This window comes from Anabrus simplex, chromosome 1 (genome assembly GCF_040414725.1).
Source record: "Anabrus simplex isolate iqAnaSimp1 chromosome 1, ASM4041472v1, whole genome shotgun sequence".
NCBI lineage: Eukaryota > Metazoa > Arthropoda > Insecta > Orthoptera > Tettigoniidae > Anabrus > Anabrus simplex.
The window spans coordinates 145,455,694-145,472,359 of NC_090265.1; the positions used below are offsets into that span (position 1 = coordinate 145,455,694).

Consider the following 16,666-nt stretch of genomic DNA (forward strand, 5'->3'; position numbering starts at 1 on the left):
CCTTCCCAAAGCTTACATACAATGCATGTCAAACTTACTGGCCTGTAATTTTCAGCTTTATGTCTATCACCCTTTCCTTTATACACAGGGGCAACTATAGCAACTCTCCATTCATCTGGTATAGCTCCTCCGACCAAACAATAATCAAATAAGTACTTCAGATATGGTACTATATCCCAACCCATTGTCTTTAGTATATCCCCAGAAATCTGATCAATTCCAGTCACTTTTCTAGTTTTTAACTTTTGTATCTTATTGTAAATGTCATTGTTATCATATGTAAATGTTATTACTTCTTTGGCCTTAGTCTCCTCCTCTATCTCAACATTATCCTTGTAACCAACAATCCTTACATACTGCTGACTGAATACTTCTGCCTTTTGAAGATCCTCACATACACACTCCCCTTGTTCATTAATTATTCCTGGAATGTCCTTCTTGGAACCTGTTTCTGCCTTAAAATACCTATACATACCCTTCCATTTTTCACTAAAATTCGTATGACTGCCAATTATGCTTGCCATCATATTATCCTTAGCTGCCTTCTTTGCTAGATTCAATTTTCTAGTAAGTTCCTTCAATTTCTCCTTACTTCCACAGCCATTTCTAACTCTATTTCTTTCCAGTCTGCACCTCCTTCTTAGTCTCTTTATTTCTCTATTATAATAAGGTGGGTCTTTACCATTCCTTACCACCCTTAAAGCCTAATGATAAACATGCAATTTGCTTATGGAATGGCAGAATATTTGACTCTGAAAAAACTTCATGTGACAGTTTGAGGAAGGGGAATCCATACATGATTTTGATGGCTTATTTTAGTAGGATTTCCAAATTATTAATATAATCTTTCCTACATCTTCCCCAAATGAAGCTTTTGTATGTTAGATGTGGGTGTATCATTGCATAACATATACACGTCAATTGTTGTGAGAGATATTACTGGCTCCATTATTCCTATCAGAGGGGTAATTTTGCTCATTACATAATCAATATGCTTTTCCAGGATTGACCTCACTTTGTCCAAATGTCTTTATTGAAATATGCATCTATCACTTCTTGTGATGTAAAAATATTATTTTCTGCGCTTAATAATGTGCTGACAGATAAAAGGATGAGCTGAAATCAAGACAATTTGGAGAAATTAGGGTAGTTTTTGTACAATGTTTCAAAAGGAACTGAATTTTGATAGTGCATATTTTGCAGTTTATGGTGCATGTTTTGCCGTATGATAGTGCATGAATGCATGCATATTTTTAGATTTGATAGTGCATGGAAATCCGGGCTCTACTGATAACATTAGCATAGTCACAGGACCTCCAGTTTTACATGGAATCCAAAGCACAGGGACAATTCATTTCAAAAACCCTACAAGCATTGGCCGGGATTCAAACTGCAGCCACCTTAGTGAGAAGCCAGCGTGATACTGCTTGGCTATCATGCCCCTTGTATGTCTGTCTAAATCGTCAACTATGGTGATACATTCTTTCTGAAATATTACATTATGTCAGTAAGTGCAAGTGATACATGCATAAAAAGTTGGTGATATAAAACTGATTTACTTACTTTAGATCTGAGATATCACTTCTCATGAGATTGATTACACTAGAGCTGAAGACAAAACTGGAGAATACTGTGAACAACCCTGCAATTCCTGAAACATTCCATTTTATATATTAGACATAATGACAAGGACATTTAGCAAAAGAACAAATCAGTATTGGTACGCATCCATGTTGGTATGCATAAATCAGTGTTACACAGGAATAGAAACAAAACGTTCTCACTATTAGAGTTAGTCCTAGTGAAAATGATATACCATACATCTTTTTTTCCAACAATCTAACAATGTTTACACCAAACCAGAGTTTGGAATTCAAGAATTTAACAGATATAAATTGTTTCAAATATCTTGGGTCTCTTAAGGTAGACAATATGACTAGTTTAAAGACTACTGTATTATATAAAAGTCTATTTCTCTGCACTGTAGAACTGATTTTCTCTGTGAATGAATACAACCCTTGGCAATATTATATAAATTCTTTGTTGCAGAGCAGATGGACTCATTTAAGGATATGAAAAAATCCTAGAAAATTCCTGATATTTTGACCTCATAAATACTAGGCTCAAAAATCCTCTTTCTAGCTTTAATTTACAAAGGAAGGCTTATACTACACTGAATAGAATTGGGTTTAACCGTGTCGTTTTTATTCACCATGCTATCCACTGAGCATGCTGGTCTTTTGTCCTAGGGGTCCTAGACTCGATTCCCAGCTAGTGGATTATTTTTCTTTTTGTTATTGGCTTTACGTCACACCGACACAGATAGGTCTTATGGCAATGATGGGGCAGGGAAGGGCTAGGGCTGGGTGTGAAAATGGGAAACCACCTAATCCTTAAGATGAAGGAGCCACTATGCGGGAAGTGCTTTCTGTACAATTGGAGACATTTTGCAGGCCACCGACCACTCTCTTCGCGCCATCGACTGACTGGGCAGTGCCAACAAGATCCAGCGGTTTTCGAAATTGTTGGTAACACATTGTACGCAATGCTGGTGACTATAATAAAGGCCTATGGAACTTAGAACCATGTATGTATGATATGTATCAATAAATAAAATACTGTAATTGCCAAAACTTAAAAACCAATCCTTGTATAACTATGATTTAGTACCTATATTAATATCCATAAAAGTCAATCAGCCTGTTTTACTCCTGTCTCCACTCCCAACCTTCCAGAACATTGAAAGTACTTATTAATCTACACAAGAACAAGGAACTTCTGAATTTGAGTTTTGAGAGCACTGGGAGCAGTGCTGTATAGATCATATTTTTAAATATACAAACAAAACAAAGACATGGCACAACAGACTTCTAGGGCACCAGTCTGTCAAGATTACAGCTCCCCAGCTAGATGGCCTGCAGACACTGGAGTGCTACATGGTCAGCATTACAACAGCCTCAGCCATATTCCTTGGCTTTCTTGACCAGGCCTGTTACCCCTAATATCAGACAACTCCGCAGTTGGTCTCACAAGGCTGATTGAGGCACATTTCAGCCCTAGAAAAGTTGACTGGTATTTGGACCCAACTGATACATATTTTCCATAAAGATGAGGTAGTTAAATTAGTTCAGGTTGGCTACTGTTGCCATTTTCAGAGTGAAGTTTGCAATATTAGTGAATATTTTATATGTCTTGTAATTTAAATAATAAAGCAGATGATCGTTTATTGAAGGAAAAAACTGAGGGAGAAAAACAAACTTCTTTACAAAAGTTTTCAATAAGTCTAATTTATTCTCCTGCACCATGAAAGTTGAAACAATTGAGAGGTGCAGTACTGGCAATGACATTTCGTGTGTATGTGACCTAACCTGAATTCAGAGATCAGAGATCCCAGTTGTGACGTAATTAACGCATAATGTGTTGAGCAATGTACAAATTTAAAACATGTTATGTTAAGTATTGCCAAATCAGTTTTCACTTTTTACCATCTTTTGAAGTAAGATGTTTCACTTTCTCTAAGACAGGTTTAGTATGTCCTTGATCCCCTCAGGCTGAACTACTTTCACATGGTACACATGATTACTAACCTGATGGGCACATGGTTCTGACCTTGCAGAGTGCACCAAGACTTTAAATCCCATAGTCTGACAATCACCTACACACAAATTAATGTTGTGACACAATTAATAGTAATGAAATGTGTTTTTTAACAATCTTTTAATTACTATCTGTCCTACAAGATATTTGGCGCCGGTAGTTCATTTCTTGTTTGGACTAACGCAAATGGTTTGTTTGTTTGTTTGTTTGTTTGTTTGTTTGTTTGTTTGTTAATTCCCAGTTCTTGCATTCAAAATACTATCTATATAACTGCTCCCTTAGCCCAATTTCAGTATGTTGGTCTAAAAATTCTCAAGTCTCACAAAATGAGTACACTAAACACTTTTGTTTAATACGGTAACATTTTTTTCTCTAATAATCAGAGTGATTCAGGATGAATCCACAGAAGCGAATCCTCACATTCCCTGGCTAATCCCATCTGAACTTTACTACCTGTTTCAATTAATTATAGAACTTAATGGGAAGAAATGCTGTTAAACTACAATTATAATTCTGTGAATCATTATTTTATTTCAAATTAGCCTTGAATGTAATTAAAAAACTTAGTGTTTTGTATACGAAGAAAATAAAAGTCATTGCACATTATTCATATGCCTATCTGTTTGATTTTACTTCACCAAGGGTTAATTTTCATGAGTTGTAATTTCTTACTTATTTTTGTGTTTCAATTCTTCTCTGATCACATGTGACATCAATTTCTATTAGCATAGCTGAAATATGAAGTCTATCTGTTCATTTGCTCCACTGTCACATCTAATGTGCAAGCACAGTACTTTATATTAATCACATATTTAACACAAGTTTTTTTCATATCTTCTCAGTCCCAGTACCCATATATGAAGACAAATACATTTTAATCTCTGAATAAAAATATATTTCAAGTTTCTGAACAATTTTATTATTCAAAGTTAGTTTCTACAGCTTGTATTTATAACCTAACTGACTATTAACATTCTTTAACCTCCTGTATAGCCATTTAACTGGGCTGATGATGAGCAGTGATGCATTCAATACCTGGTGGAGGATACATCCTGCATGTAAAGGAAGAAGATGTTGCACACCATAACAGGATTATAGTTACACATTCCTTTCTAAGGCTTTTTTTGGTCCTGCAAGATAAGAAAACTGACATCCATTGCTTGAGTTATTTTAATACCCAAAAGCACTAAATGGCTAATTTTGCAGGTCTGCCTTTTCTTACACACACAGGGTCACACCCAGAATCAATTGTTGAAAAAGATGAGCATTTAAAAAAAATGTTTTTAAATTATCTCTGACCATAATTTTGAATGTTAGCTAATCCTATGATAGAAATGAAACACCAGAAACTGAAATCATTGTTTTTATCCACAAACACAAGCATCCAGTCTGAACAGGATATATGAATACTGTTTGCAATAGGTGATGTCACTCCAAGTGTGAATGACAATACCAAATGGATTCAGAGGCCAATTAATTCACGAACCAGGTATTTTCACTCACCACCTTCAAGGAGCACTTTTATCAGTTCCAGAGTGTACCACTCTCTCCAGATCATTACAAGGTGAAGGTGATTCATAAGCAGGAAGGAGATTACTTGCTCTTTACTTTGATTTGTTTAGTTTAACTTCTCGTGCAACATCACCTCTGGATGCTTTCACTTAAAGAAAGTCCTCACCTGTTGTTATAGTAAATAACGGCAGGCATGTCATGCTATGACGATGATGACCAAGAAAAGAAAGTGAAGTTCAAGATGCAATGAACTTGCTGCATCAAGGTCTTGGAACAAGAATAGGCAACAAACATTGAAACTCATTTGGTGCCAAGACCCTTGAATTTCACATTATCAGAGCTAAATTTCTAACTATAAATCTTCTCTCTTTCTGAAATCTTAATACAGTACTAACAATGTAACGTTGTGTATTACCTGGGAAACTTAAATTCATTTAAAGGGCATTATACTGTACATGGAACTTGAAAATAAATGGCATCACAATTTCTGTGAACTAGAATATACACAACCTAACTCATTAGCAAAATCATCGTGAACTTTTGAATTTGTTTTCTGAAACAGCAGTACCTCCTGCTAACCCTTTCAGGCCATGTATGCAAAATTGTACATGTTCGTATTTTATTTATGCCTGAGCTTATTTGAAGTGTTCTTGGTGCTAGACTGTACTGCAGTGCTTGTGCAGGACACGTAGCATGTACTTCAGTTGTTCCTATTTAGCGCTTGACCACCAGGGGGCAGGAAGAAGAGTTTTAAAATACACCGGTAGTTCATCGGCAAGATGGAATCAGTACATGTACTGGGAATCAGTAATGCCTAAAGTAAGTATTTATTTATTGCATTCATATTAATCTAGAAGTGTGACTGAATATCAGAATGTAATCAATGAAGTGTGTAATTGTTTAGCGAATGTAAATTTTGAACTTACAACATCGTACGTAATACCATGAGGTTTTAAATGTTGACATGCACAATTGTGTGAGCTAGGTTTTCCTACAGGCAATGCATGCAGGAATGCTGGGTGCTGCCACCAAAAGGACTGAGAAAGCAGAACTTGTACTCTACGTCAGAAATGTAATGTATAAGATTTTAATTGTTTAAAATCGTTCCACACGGTAAAATAGAACATTTGATCGTGTACATATGTATACTCACATGTACTGAGCTGAATTTTTTAATTTTTTATTTTGTGTAAGTAGTCAATTAAGTCTTGACACGCACAATTGTGTGGGTGTTGTTTTCAGACGATAGTTCTTATTTTGTAAAATAAACAGTAAACACATGTATTTGAGAGCATTTTGGTAAGTTTTTGATGTACAAAATAAATTTACACCTCCAGTTTTCTCTCAGGGCTGATGACAAGGTGCTGCCACCAAAAGGGCTGTAAAAGCAGAACTCGTCCTCAGTGTAGAAAATGTATGGTATACTTGTGTTTGAACAATGATTTTAATTGTTTTAAATTATTCCACAGTGTAAAATACATTTGATCATGTACATATGTATATTCACATGCACTGAGGTAATTTTTCTTTATTGTAAGTAGTGAATTAAGTCCTGACAGGCACAATTGTGTTGAGTGCTTTTTTTCAGGTGTTAACTTTTATTTTGCAGAAGTAACTACAAATATATGCATTTAAGAGCATTTTAGTCAGTTTTTGACATACAAACAAAAATTTGAACCACCAGTTTTCTTCTAGGTCTGAAAGGGCTAAATTAGCAAACCTCAGAATCCTTTTATCAAACATTTTTCTTTAGGTTATATTCTCCTCAGGATTAAATGGACATAAAACTGCAATTATGCCACATTTTATATCCAATATCCATATTGAAAACGTACAACCTGTTTTCCAGTCACTGACCGTGTCAGGGATGGAATGAATGAAGCCCCCATCTTGCATTGTTAACAGGTTATCCATAAAATGTGCTCAAAATTTGTAATAATGTAAAACTATGCACAATTTTGTTTTAAGTTTACTAATATGCCTTTAATAAATTCCACCAGACACAATATATTTCAACCATACAAGGAGATTTTCTTTCTATGAACACTCTCCAACTGCCATTTTCTCGTGACTTACAGAAGTACCGTACTTCAAGAAAAATCCTTTATGCCATATCATTTTAGCATTAAATGGACAAGCATTAACTTGTCAAAAACATAGGCAGAATTTCTTGTTTACATACCGGTATATTCTTTGTTATTAATACTGTATGAAGTTTGTTCTTTTGTTTTTTCATACATGACATGGTTGTATTCTTTAAGCTGAGAGATCAATTTAATTACACAGTTATAAGGATAATTTCATTTTCTAAATCCAATCAATGAGTTTACAATATGATAATTGTAATTATTCGTACATCCTTCTAACTACTTGCATGGCTATAAGAGATACCAAGGAATCAGAAATTTTGTCCTGCAAGAATTCCCCATATCTACCGACATTGTACTCAGAATAAAATAAACAGATTAAAGTCAAATATCATTATTGCAGTCAGTAATTTAGATATATTCCAAGCTTATAGGACATACATGACTTACCTAGAATATATTTTGAGCCGAGCTTGTGAAGATGACAAAACTGATAATAGCTGTAGAGGACAGCAATACAGCGTATGAGTGTCATCACAATCATATCAGCAGCATTGTAGTCCTGGAGAGAGAAACAACACTTCAATAGTAGAATTACAGAATGTTTCCTTTAAAAGAATAATGTGTAGTAATTCCTTCTTTTTTTTCACATTTCATGGTACAATACATAGTTTAGTATATTTTAGACAAAAATAATAAATATTACACATTTTTAAAGACAGAATAAATTACAGTATACTCCGTATGTATGTTCTATAATCTCATATATGGCCATTTTAATTATTTTACAAAGAGTGAGTTAAAACTGAAATATTGCTACTGTAATGACAAATTCAACACACTGCCCATCTGACACTTCTGTTCAGCAGAGGAATCAAAAATCTGTTTTTCATTTGGATGAATCAGTTGCCTTGCTTGTTACATACATACATACATACATACATACATACATACATACATACATTATCATTATAGACTGTTATGCCTTTCAGCGTTCAGTCTGCAAGCCTCTGAGAATTTACTAAACGTCGCCACAATCCTTGATTTGCAACTAGTGTTGTGGCCTCATATAGTTCTACACCTCTTATCTTTAAATCGTTAGAAACCGAGTCTAACCATCGTCGTCTTGGTCTCCCTCTACTTCTCTTACCCTCCATAACAGAGTCAATTATTCTCCTAGGTAACCTATCCTCCTCCATTCGCCTCACATGACCCCACCACCGAAGCCGGTTTATGCGTACAGCTTCATCCATCGAGTTCATTCCTAAATTAGCCTTTATCTCCTCATTCCGAGTACCCTCCTGCCATTGTTCCCACCTGTTTGTACCAGCAATCATTCTCGCTACTTTCATGTCTGTTACTTCTAACTTATGAATAAGATATCCTGAGTCCACCCAGCTTTCGCTCCCATAAAGCAAAGTTGGTCTGAAAACAGACCGATGTAAAGATAGTTTTGTCTGTGAGCTGACTTCCTTCTTACAGAATTCTGCTGATCGCAACTGCGAGCTCACTGCATTAGCTTTACTACACCTTGATTCAATCTCACTTACTATATTACCATCCTGGGAGAACATACAACCTAAATACTTGAAATTATCGACCTGTTCTAGCTTTGTATCACCAATCTGACATTCAATTCTGTTGAATTGCTTACCCACTGACATCAATTTAGTCCTTGAGAGGCTAATTTTCATACCATACTCATTGCACATATTTTCAAGTACCAAGATATTAGACTGCAGACTTTCGGCACAGTCTGCCATTAAGACCAAGTCGTCAGCATAGGCCAAACTGCTTACTACATTTCCACCTAACTGAATCCCTCCCTGCCATTTTATACCTTTCAGCAGATGATCCATGTAAACTACGAACAGCAAAGGTGAAAGATTACAGCCTTGTCTAACTCCTGTAAGTACCCTGAACCAAGAACACATTCTACCATCAATTCTCACTGAAGCCCAATTGTCAACATAAATGCCTTTGATTGATTCTAATAATCTACCTTTAATTCCATAGTCCCCCAGTATGGCGAACATCTTTTCCCTCGGTACCCTGTCATATGCTTTCTCTAGATCTATGAAACATAAACACAACTGCCTATTCCTCTCGTAGCATTTTTCAATTACCTGGCGCATACTGAAAATCTGATCCTGACAGCCTCTCTGTGGTCTGAAACCACACTGGTTTTCATCCAACTTCCTCTCAACGGCTGATCGCACCCTCCCTTCCAGGATGCCAGTGAATACTTTGCCTGGTATACTAATCAATGAGATACCTCGATAGTTGTTGCAATCCTTCCTGTTCCCTTGCTTATAGATAGGTGCAATTACTGCTTTTGTCCAATCTGAAGGTACCTTACCAACACTCCACGCTAATTTTACTACTCTATGAAGCCATTTCATGCCTGCCTTCCCACTATACTTCACCATTTCAGGTCTAATTTCATCTATTCCTGCTGCCTTATGACAATGGAGTTTATTTACTATCCTTTCCACTTCCTCAAGCATAATTTCACCAACATCCTTTTCCTCCTCCCCATGAGCTTGGCTGTTCGCCACACCACCATGATGATTTCCTTTTACATTGAGAAGATGTTCAAAATATTTCCTCCACCTCTCCAGTGATTCCCTGGGATCTATTATGAGTTCACCTGAATTACTCAAAACACTGGTCATTTCCTTTTTCCCTCCCTTCCTAAGATTCTTTATTACTGTCCAGAAAGGTTTCCCTGCTGCTTGACCTAGCCTTTCCAGGTTATTACCAAAATCTTCCCATGACTTCTTTTTGGATTCAACAACTGTTTGTTTCGCTCTGTTTCTTTCATCTACGTACCAATCCCCGTCTGCCTTGGCCCTTGTTTGGAGCCATTTCTGATAAGCCTTCTTTTTACGTTTACAGGCTGCTCTCACTTCATCATTCCACCAAGATGTTCGCCTTTTCCCATCTTTACACAGAGTTGTTCCTAGGCATTCCCTTGCTGTTTCTACTACAGCATCCCTGTATGCCATCCATTCACTTTCTATATCCTGAACCTGCTTACTGTCTACTGTTTGAAACTTCTCACTAATCATATCCATGTACTTCTGTCTAATTTCCTCGTCCTGGAGACTTTCTACCCTTATTCGTTTGCAGACAGATTTCACTTTCTCTACCCTAGGCCTAGAGATACTTAGTTCACTACAGATCAGATAGTGGTCTGTATCATTGAAAAATCCGCAAAAAACTCGTGCATTCCTAACAGATTTCCTGAATTCAAAGTCTGTTAAGATATAGTCTATAATGAATCTGGTACCCCTAGCCTCCCATGTGTAGCAGTGAATAGCCTTATGCTTGAAGAATGTATTCGTAACAGCTAAACCCATACTAGCACAGAAGTCCAGCAAACGCTTCCCATTCCCATTAGCTTCCATATCTTCCCCACATTTACCAATCACCCTTTTGTATCCTTCAGTTCTATTCCCAACTCTCGCATTGAAATCGCCCATTAGCACTATTCTATCCTTGCTGTTGACCCTGACCACGATGTCAATCAATGCTTCATAAAACTTGTCAACTTCATCCTCATCTGCACCCTCACATGGTGAATACACGGACACAATTCTTGTCCTAATTCCTCCCACTGACAAATCTACCCACATCATTCACTCATTTACGTGCCTAACAGAAACTATGTTGCGTGCAATGGTATTCCTGATAAAGAGCCCTACCCCAGACTCTGCCCTTCCCTTTCTAACACCCGTCAAGTAAACTTTATAATTTCCTATCTCTTCCTCATTATCTCCCCTTACCCGAATATCACTTACTCCTAGCACATCCAGATGCATCCTCTTTGCTGACTCAGCCAGTTCTACCTTCTTTCTTCCATAAGCCCCATTAATATTGATAGCTCCCCATTGAATTCCATTTCATTCGCCAAGTTGTTTCCAAGGAGTCCCTCGCCTGTCAAATGGGAGTGGGACTCCGTTACTCCCATAGGTCCGAGGCTTGCTTAAAGTGTTCTGAGCTCGGTAAATTCATGAAGCAGGATGCTGCCCTACTTGCACATAGTCCAAGTGAGGATCTTTCCTCTAACGGTTTATGGACCACCGGTGAATTGTATAGTCCTAGCCACCTGAGCACAAGGAGGGCCACGACTCAGAATATGTCCGAGATGCCCACTCCCATTCGATAGCAATTGGTATCCCGACTCTCAGGACCACTTACTAGGCCACTCAGCCGTTGCCCATGGTTCACGAACTAGGACGTGACTACAGTAACCCATAAACATGAACCATCCTTGCTTGTTTTTTTGTTTTTTAAAGAATCTAACCTAAACCAGCCCTCAGATCCAGGAGAAAATCCCTAATGTGCCCGGGAATCGAACCCGGGGCCGCCGGATAGGACGCATGCACGCTACACGTACACCGCGGGACCAGCTATAACTATTCTCATATCACATATAATTTAGATTAGCTTACCTCAAGAGCCATGCAGTTAGCCTGCCAGCCACAGTGGCGGGGCAGCCCTGTTCCCACTGGCCGCTGGTCCATGGTCAACATGCACACCGTGAGGGTGAGGGTGGCGACTATCACCTCCCATGGATGGGAAGCACAGAACTCGCCATGAGCCCGGAACACCCGAGCCACCATGTTGGGCTGAAACAAGAGTACAAACTATTATTTATTACAGAATATCTTCGAGATTATTGCATTAGTGCCAGCGCACAGTTCACAGAAATATATAAGTATGCACGCACTACCACAATGAAGAAATTGATACACAGTTAGTACAAAAGAGTATTCGCTTTTTTTTTTACGTCGCTTCGACACAGATAGGTCTTATGGCGGCGATGGGATAGGAAAGACCTAGAAGTGGGAAGGAAGCGGCCTGGTGTGACAATGGGAAACCACGGAAAGCCATCTTCAGGGACCGGGCGAGTTAACCGTGCGGTTAGAGGCGCGCAGCTGTGAGCTTGCATCCGGGAGGTAGTGGGTTCGAATCCGACTGCCGGCAGGCCTGAACATGGTTTTCCGTGGTTTCCCATTTTCACACCAGGCAAATGTCTGGCTCCATGGCTAAATGGTTAGCGTGCTGGCCTTTGGTCACAGGGGTCCCGGGTTCGATTCCCGGCAGGGTCGGGAATTTTAACCATAATTGGTTAATTTCGCTGGCACAGGGGCTGGGTGTATGTGACATCCTCAGCACGACGCGCAGGTCGCCTACGGGAGTCGAATCAAAAGACCTGCATCTCAGGAGCCGAACTTGTCCTCGGACACTCCCGGCACTAAAAGCCATACGCCATTTCATTTTTTTACCAGGCAAATGCCTTAATTAAGGTCACGGCCGCTTCTTTCCAACTCCTAGCCCTTTCCTATCCCATAGTCGCCATAACACATATCTGTGTCGGTGAAACGTAAAGCCCACTAGCAAAAAAATCCATCTTCAGGGCTGCCGACAGTGGGGCTCGAACCCACTATCTCCCGGATGCAAGCTCACAGGTGCGCGCCCCTAACTGCACGGCCAACTCGCTCGGTAGTTTGTTTTGAGCTCTGAAAGAGTGTGTATCAGACTTGAAATACAATGGGACGCAAAAATAACGAAACGACTAAGGAAGAGACACAAATTGCACTGAGATGCTTCCAAAAGGGAGATTCCTTCATAAACCTTGCAGAAATAATAAAAAGACCCATCGGTACAGTGAAAAGCATCATATACAGGTTTGATCAAAGTAAAATTTATCACAACAAAGTAAGAAGTGGTCGGCCGTCAATTCTGACTCCTGCAGACTAAGGACAGATAGAAAAGTGAAGAGGAATCCGAAATTAAGTGCTCCAAAGATTAGGTCTCAGGTGGAAAATGAAATTGGCAACCATGTTACGGCACAAACAATACAATATGTGCTTCATGAAGCTGGGTATAATGGTCGAACAGCCCGAAGAAAACCTTATAGCAGTACGATTAACAGAAGAAAGCTACCTACCTATGCCAAGGAGCATAAAAACGATCCTAATGATTTCTGGAAGAAGGTAGTATTTACAGAAGAAAGTAAGTTCAACATGTTCAAGTCGGATGGACGAGTAACAATGTGGCGGGAAAAGTCACAGGAGATTTGAGGTCTCTACAGCAGGGGGTGGGCCTCATTAGCTTAATCTCAGGGTATCCCGACTAACCTGCCTGGGTTCCTGCCCGCTTGTTCTAGATTAACATTCTGGATAAAGTGTGATGAGAATCAGCATTTGAAAACATATAATTTACCGCCGACCAAATTATTATATGTACTCGAGTTTAGAGGTTGTTCATTAATTAACCAATAGATCTACAGAAAATCAAATGGCGTCATCATTTTCCTCGTTTCATTTTACCTTGGGTTTTGAATGTGTAATTATTTGAATATTTTTATCGCAGGTGGAAAGCAAAAAGTGTCCGTTTTTAAACGTGTTTCAACCAAGTGTAAGACATTGTTAGGCCTACTCAAAAACCCGTCATCTGATCTAATCCAATTTCCAACACAATATACATAGGGATGTTTTAAATTTTGTTTATAAATTGCAGAATTGTATGTTTCCAAAAAACATGACATTATTTGTTGTTCTCCTTCAGACACACCCAGGTGACGATTCCATATTGACTTTCCCTATACTGTCTGTACATATAACCATTGTAATGAGCACAACGATATGCTGCAGAATGGTATTTGTGGCTGACGATATCAGTCTCTAAATAATGCGCGCGAGAGAAGAACAAGCGAGCAGGAGCCCAGGCAGGTTAGTGGGGCATACCCTGAGATTAAGCTAATTAAGGCCCACCCCCTGCTGCATTGACCGCAAATCTCCTATGACTGCTGGGGAATTTCTGTGAGTGGGCACAAGTATATCTCAGTGACCGCAAATGACCGGAAATCGAGCTTAGTACAGTAGATCAATTAGGAAGTCTGTGAACTAGTGTCGAATTTGCCCGCCCATTACAGAGAAAGCTTGTGTTTATAGTTGGCTATTGCGTGGATCAAGTTATTAGGTAGTAGGATAGGGCAGTAGATAACACATGCTTTTAAAAAGTACCGTATAATTAAACTTGGAAAGTGTTCAGTATAGTTGCTGCCAATTAACTCCTCACCGGAAGAAGTGAGCTGTCTCCATCCTAACTATATACCTGTGGGCACTGGTTGGTCTACCTGATTTAAATAGTCTCCTGATGCAAGGTTACGAATAAGATTATAGCAAGCATGGCCGCGTGTACTACTCCTGCTGCTGTTTCATGTTAGAGCTTAGGACAACTTGGATACTGGTCCCTGTACTCAGTGAGTACGCCAGATCTGCCTAATGAGCTGTGTTATTGCGATGGTAGTATTACGACTAGATTTGCTGCTGCAAGTTTGACACCGCGCTAATTCAAGTTTTTAGCGACACCGCGATGGGACAGCGCGAGGACTTGGAAGGAAATGGCCGTGGTCTTAGAAAAATAAGGAACAACCCAAGCATTTGCCTGGTGTGAAAATGGTAAACCACGAAAAACCGTCTTCAGGGCTGCCGAGAGTGGGGTTCGAGCCCACTATCTCCCGAATGGAAGCTGACAGCTACGCGGCCCGTATCACACAACTAAGGTTCGGTGTACGTCTAGAACAGAGGAGGATAAGGCATCACTATTCTATTTGCCTGAAAATTAAGTAGGAAACAAGAGAAAACCGTATCAAGAATGATCGACGGTAGAATACGAATCCGCTATTGTCTTGAGTATATGGGTGTTTCCATACAGATTAGAAATGCAATACACTGAACTATGCTAGTCATAAAGCAAGTGTTCGTTAGTATCTTCGTATACAGCCTCCCAGCTCTTGTGCTAAGCCCCTATAAACGCACGTTAGAGAGGAGAAACAGGAGTCAAATGAAAACTGTTTCGAAATTACATACTGGGATTTGATTCTTATCAAGATCGCATGATGGTGGTGGTAGTGTTGTTTCTTGAATATAGTTTGGGATGCCTAGATCAACTTCCCCGTGTGCTTGAGCGTTTGTATAGTAACCCGTGATAAGTACGGTCAGAACTCGGGCGTGTATATATTTTTTGTAACTCGAGCAATGATTGGGAAGGAAGCGACCGTGCCCTGCATTTTAGGTTCGGTACCATTCTGGGTTCGCCTGGGGTTTAAGTGGGAAAATTAAATTCGAACCTTAAATCGAACCTGGGCCAAACGTGTGAGAAATTACTAACCTAACCCCTAGTCCACGGTGGCAAGGCCACCAGTTGTGATGGATAATAACGTTATCTATTGGTTTTACGTCCCACTAATTACATTTACGGGTTCCGGGGACGACGAGATGCCGGAATTTTGTCCCGTAGAAAATTTTTACGCGCCTGTATATCTACCGACACCAGGCTGGCGTATTTGAACGCATTCAAATGTTACCGAACTGAGCCAGGATCGAACCTGACAACCTGGAGTCAGAAGGCCAGCGGTACCGCCTGAGCTAATCAGCCCGGCCCAGTTGTCATGCGATGGGATTCACAAGATTACAAATATCTAACTGTATAAATTAAAGACAAACACATCCAAACACTGGAACTATGTATTCACACCACCATTCACAAACAAAAACTCGTACAGACACTATGAATGAAACATGCAACTTACTGACACATTCACCTTTCAAAAGCCTTCCATCCAGGGCGCAAGAGTTAATTTCCAAAATACCAGTACACGGCCCTTAACTGCCAGAGGTACACCGTAAACCTAGGGCGAATTGGCCGTGCGGTTAGGACCACGCAGCTGTGAGCTTGCATCCGGGAGATAGTGGGTTCGAACCCCACTGTCGGCAGCCCTGAAGGTGGTTTTCCGAGGTTTCCCATTTTCACACCAGGCAATGTTGGGGCTGTACCTTAATTCAGGCCACGGCCAATTCCTTCCCACTCCTAGGCCTTTCCTATCCATCGTCACCATTAGACCTATCCGTGTTGGTGTGACGTAAAGCAAAATGTAAAAAAACAAAAACACTAAACGAGGAACGCACAGGGGAAACCCGTTGTTGTATTCGAAGAGGGAAGGCATCCGAACCACAGGGGCATGTCTTTTCACTTCAAATATTTCACACATACATTGGCCGGGACTCGAACAGCGACAGCCTTGGTGAGAAGCCAGTTACGACGCAATCATGCCCTGTAAGATTTCGAAACTCCACTAGAAGCCACATGCTCCTCTCAGCAACAAGTGTATATTTGTAGCATTGTCGCAGCCTCTCCGCCCAGGTTGACGCTGGAGAGAATGAGTAAGACAAATATGAGAAAAAGTTTCACTGTATGGTTTGAAAAGCTGGTAGACTACACCCAAGGAAATTACAACTTAAGACATTATGTGGCTACCGTGAGAGCTCGTGTTTGTGTCCGTTACAGGCATTATAACTCTGGGCCGGGCTGCTATGGAGTTCACTCAACCACGTGAGATCAACTCAGAAACTATTCATACGAAACGCAGCGGACCCGGGCCAGAAAACCGAGCA

At 39.7% G+C, this 16,666-nt stretch overlaps 1 protein-coding gene across 4 annotated transcripts in view; it reads right to left on the reverse strand.

The window, feature by feature from the left end:
* The window catches only part of Hmgcr (HMG coenzyme A reductase), a 239,892-nt gene that overhangs the window by 90,858 nt on the left and 132,368 nt on the right, over positions 1–16,666 (reverse strand). For 3 of the 4 annotated variants that reach the window (XM_067157567.2, XM_067157581.2, XM_067157590.2), the window contains exons 2-4: positions 11,654–11,830; positions 7,647–7,758; positions 1,564–1,651 (exon numbers count right to left, since the gene is read on the reverse strand). In XM_067157567.2, coding sequence (XP_067013668.2) covers positions 1,564–1,651; positions 7,647–7,758; positions 11,654–11,824 — 371 coding nt within the window. In that variant the 5' untranslated portion in view covers positions 11,825–11,830. Of the gene's footprint in view, positions 1–1,563; positions 1,652–7,646; positions 7,759–11,653; positions 11,849–16,666 lie in introns of all 4 variants that reach the window. The other variant, XM_067157573.2, reaches the window with a different exon arrangement.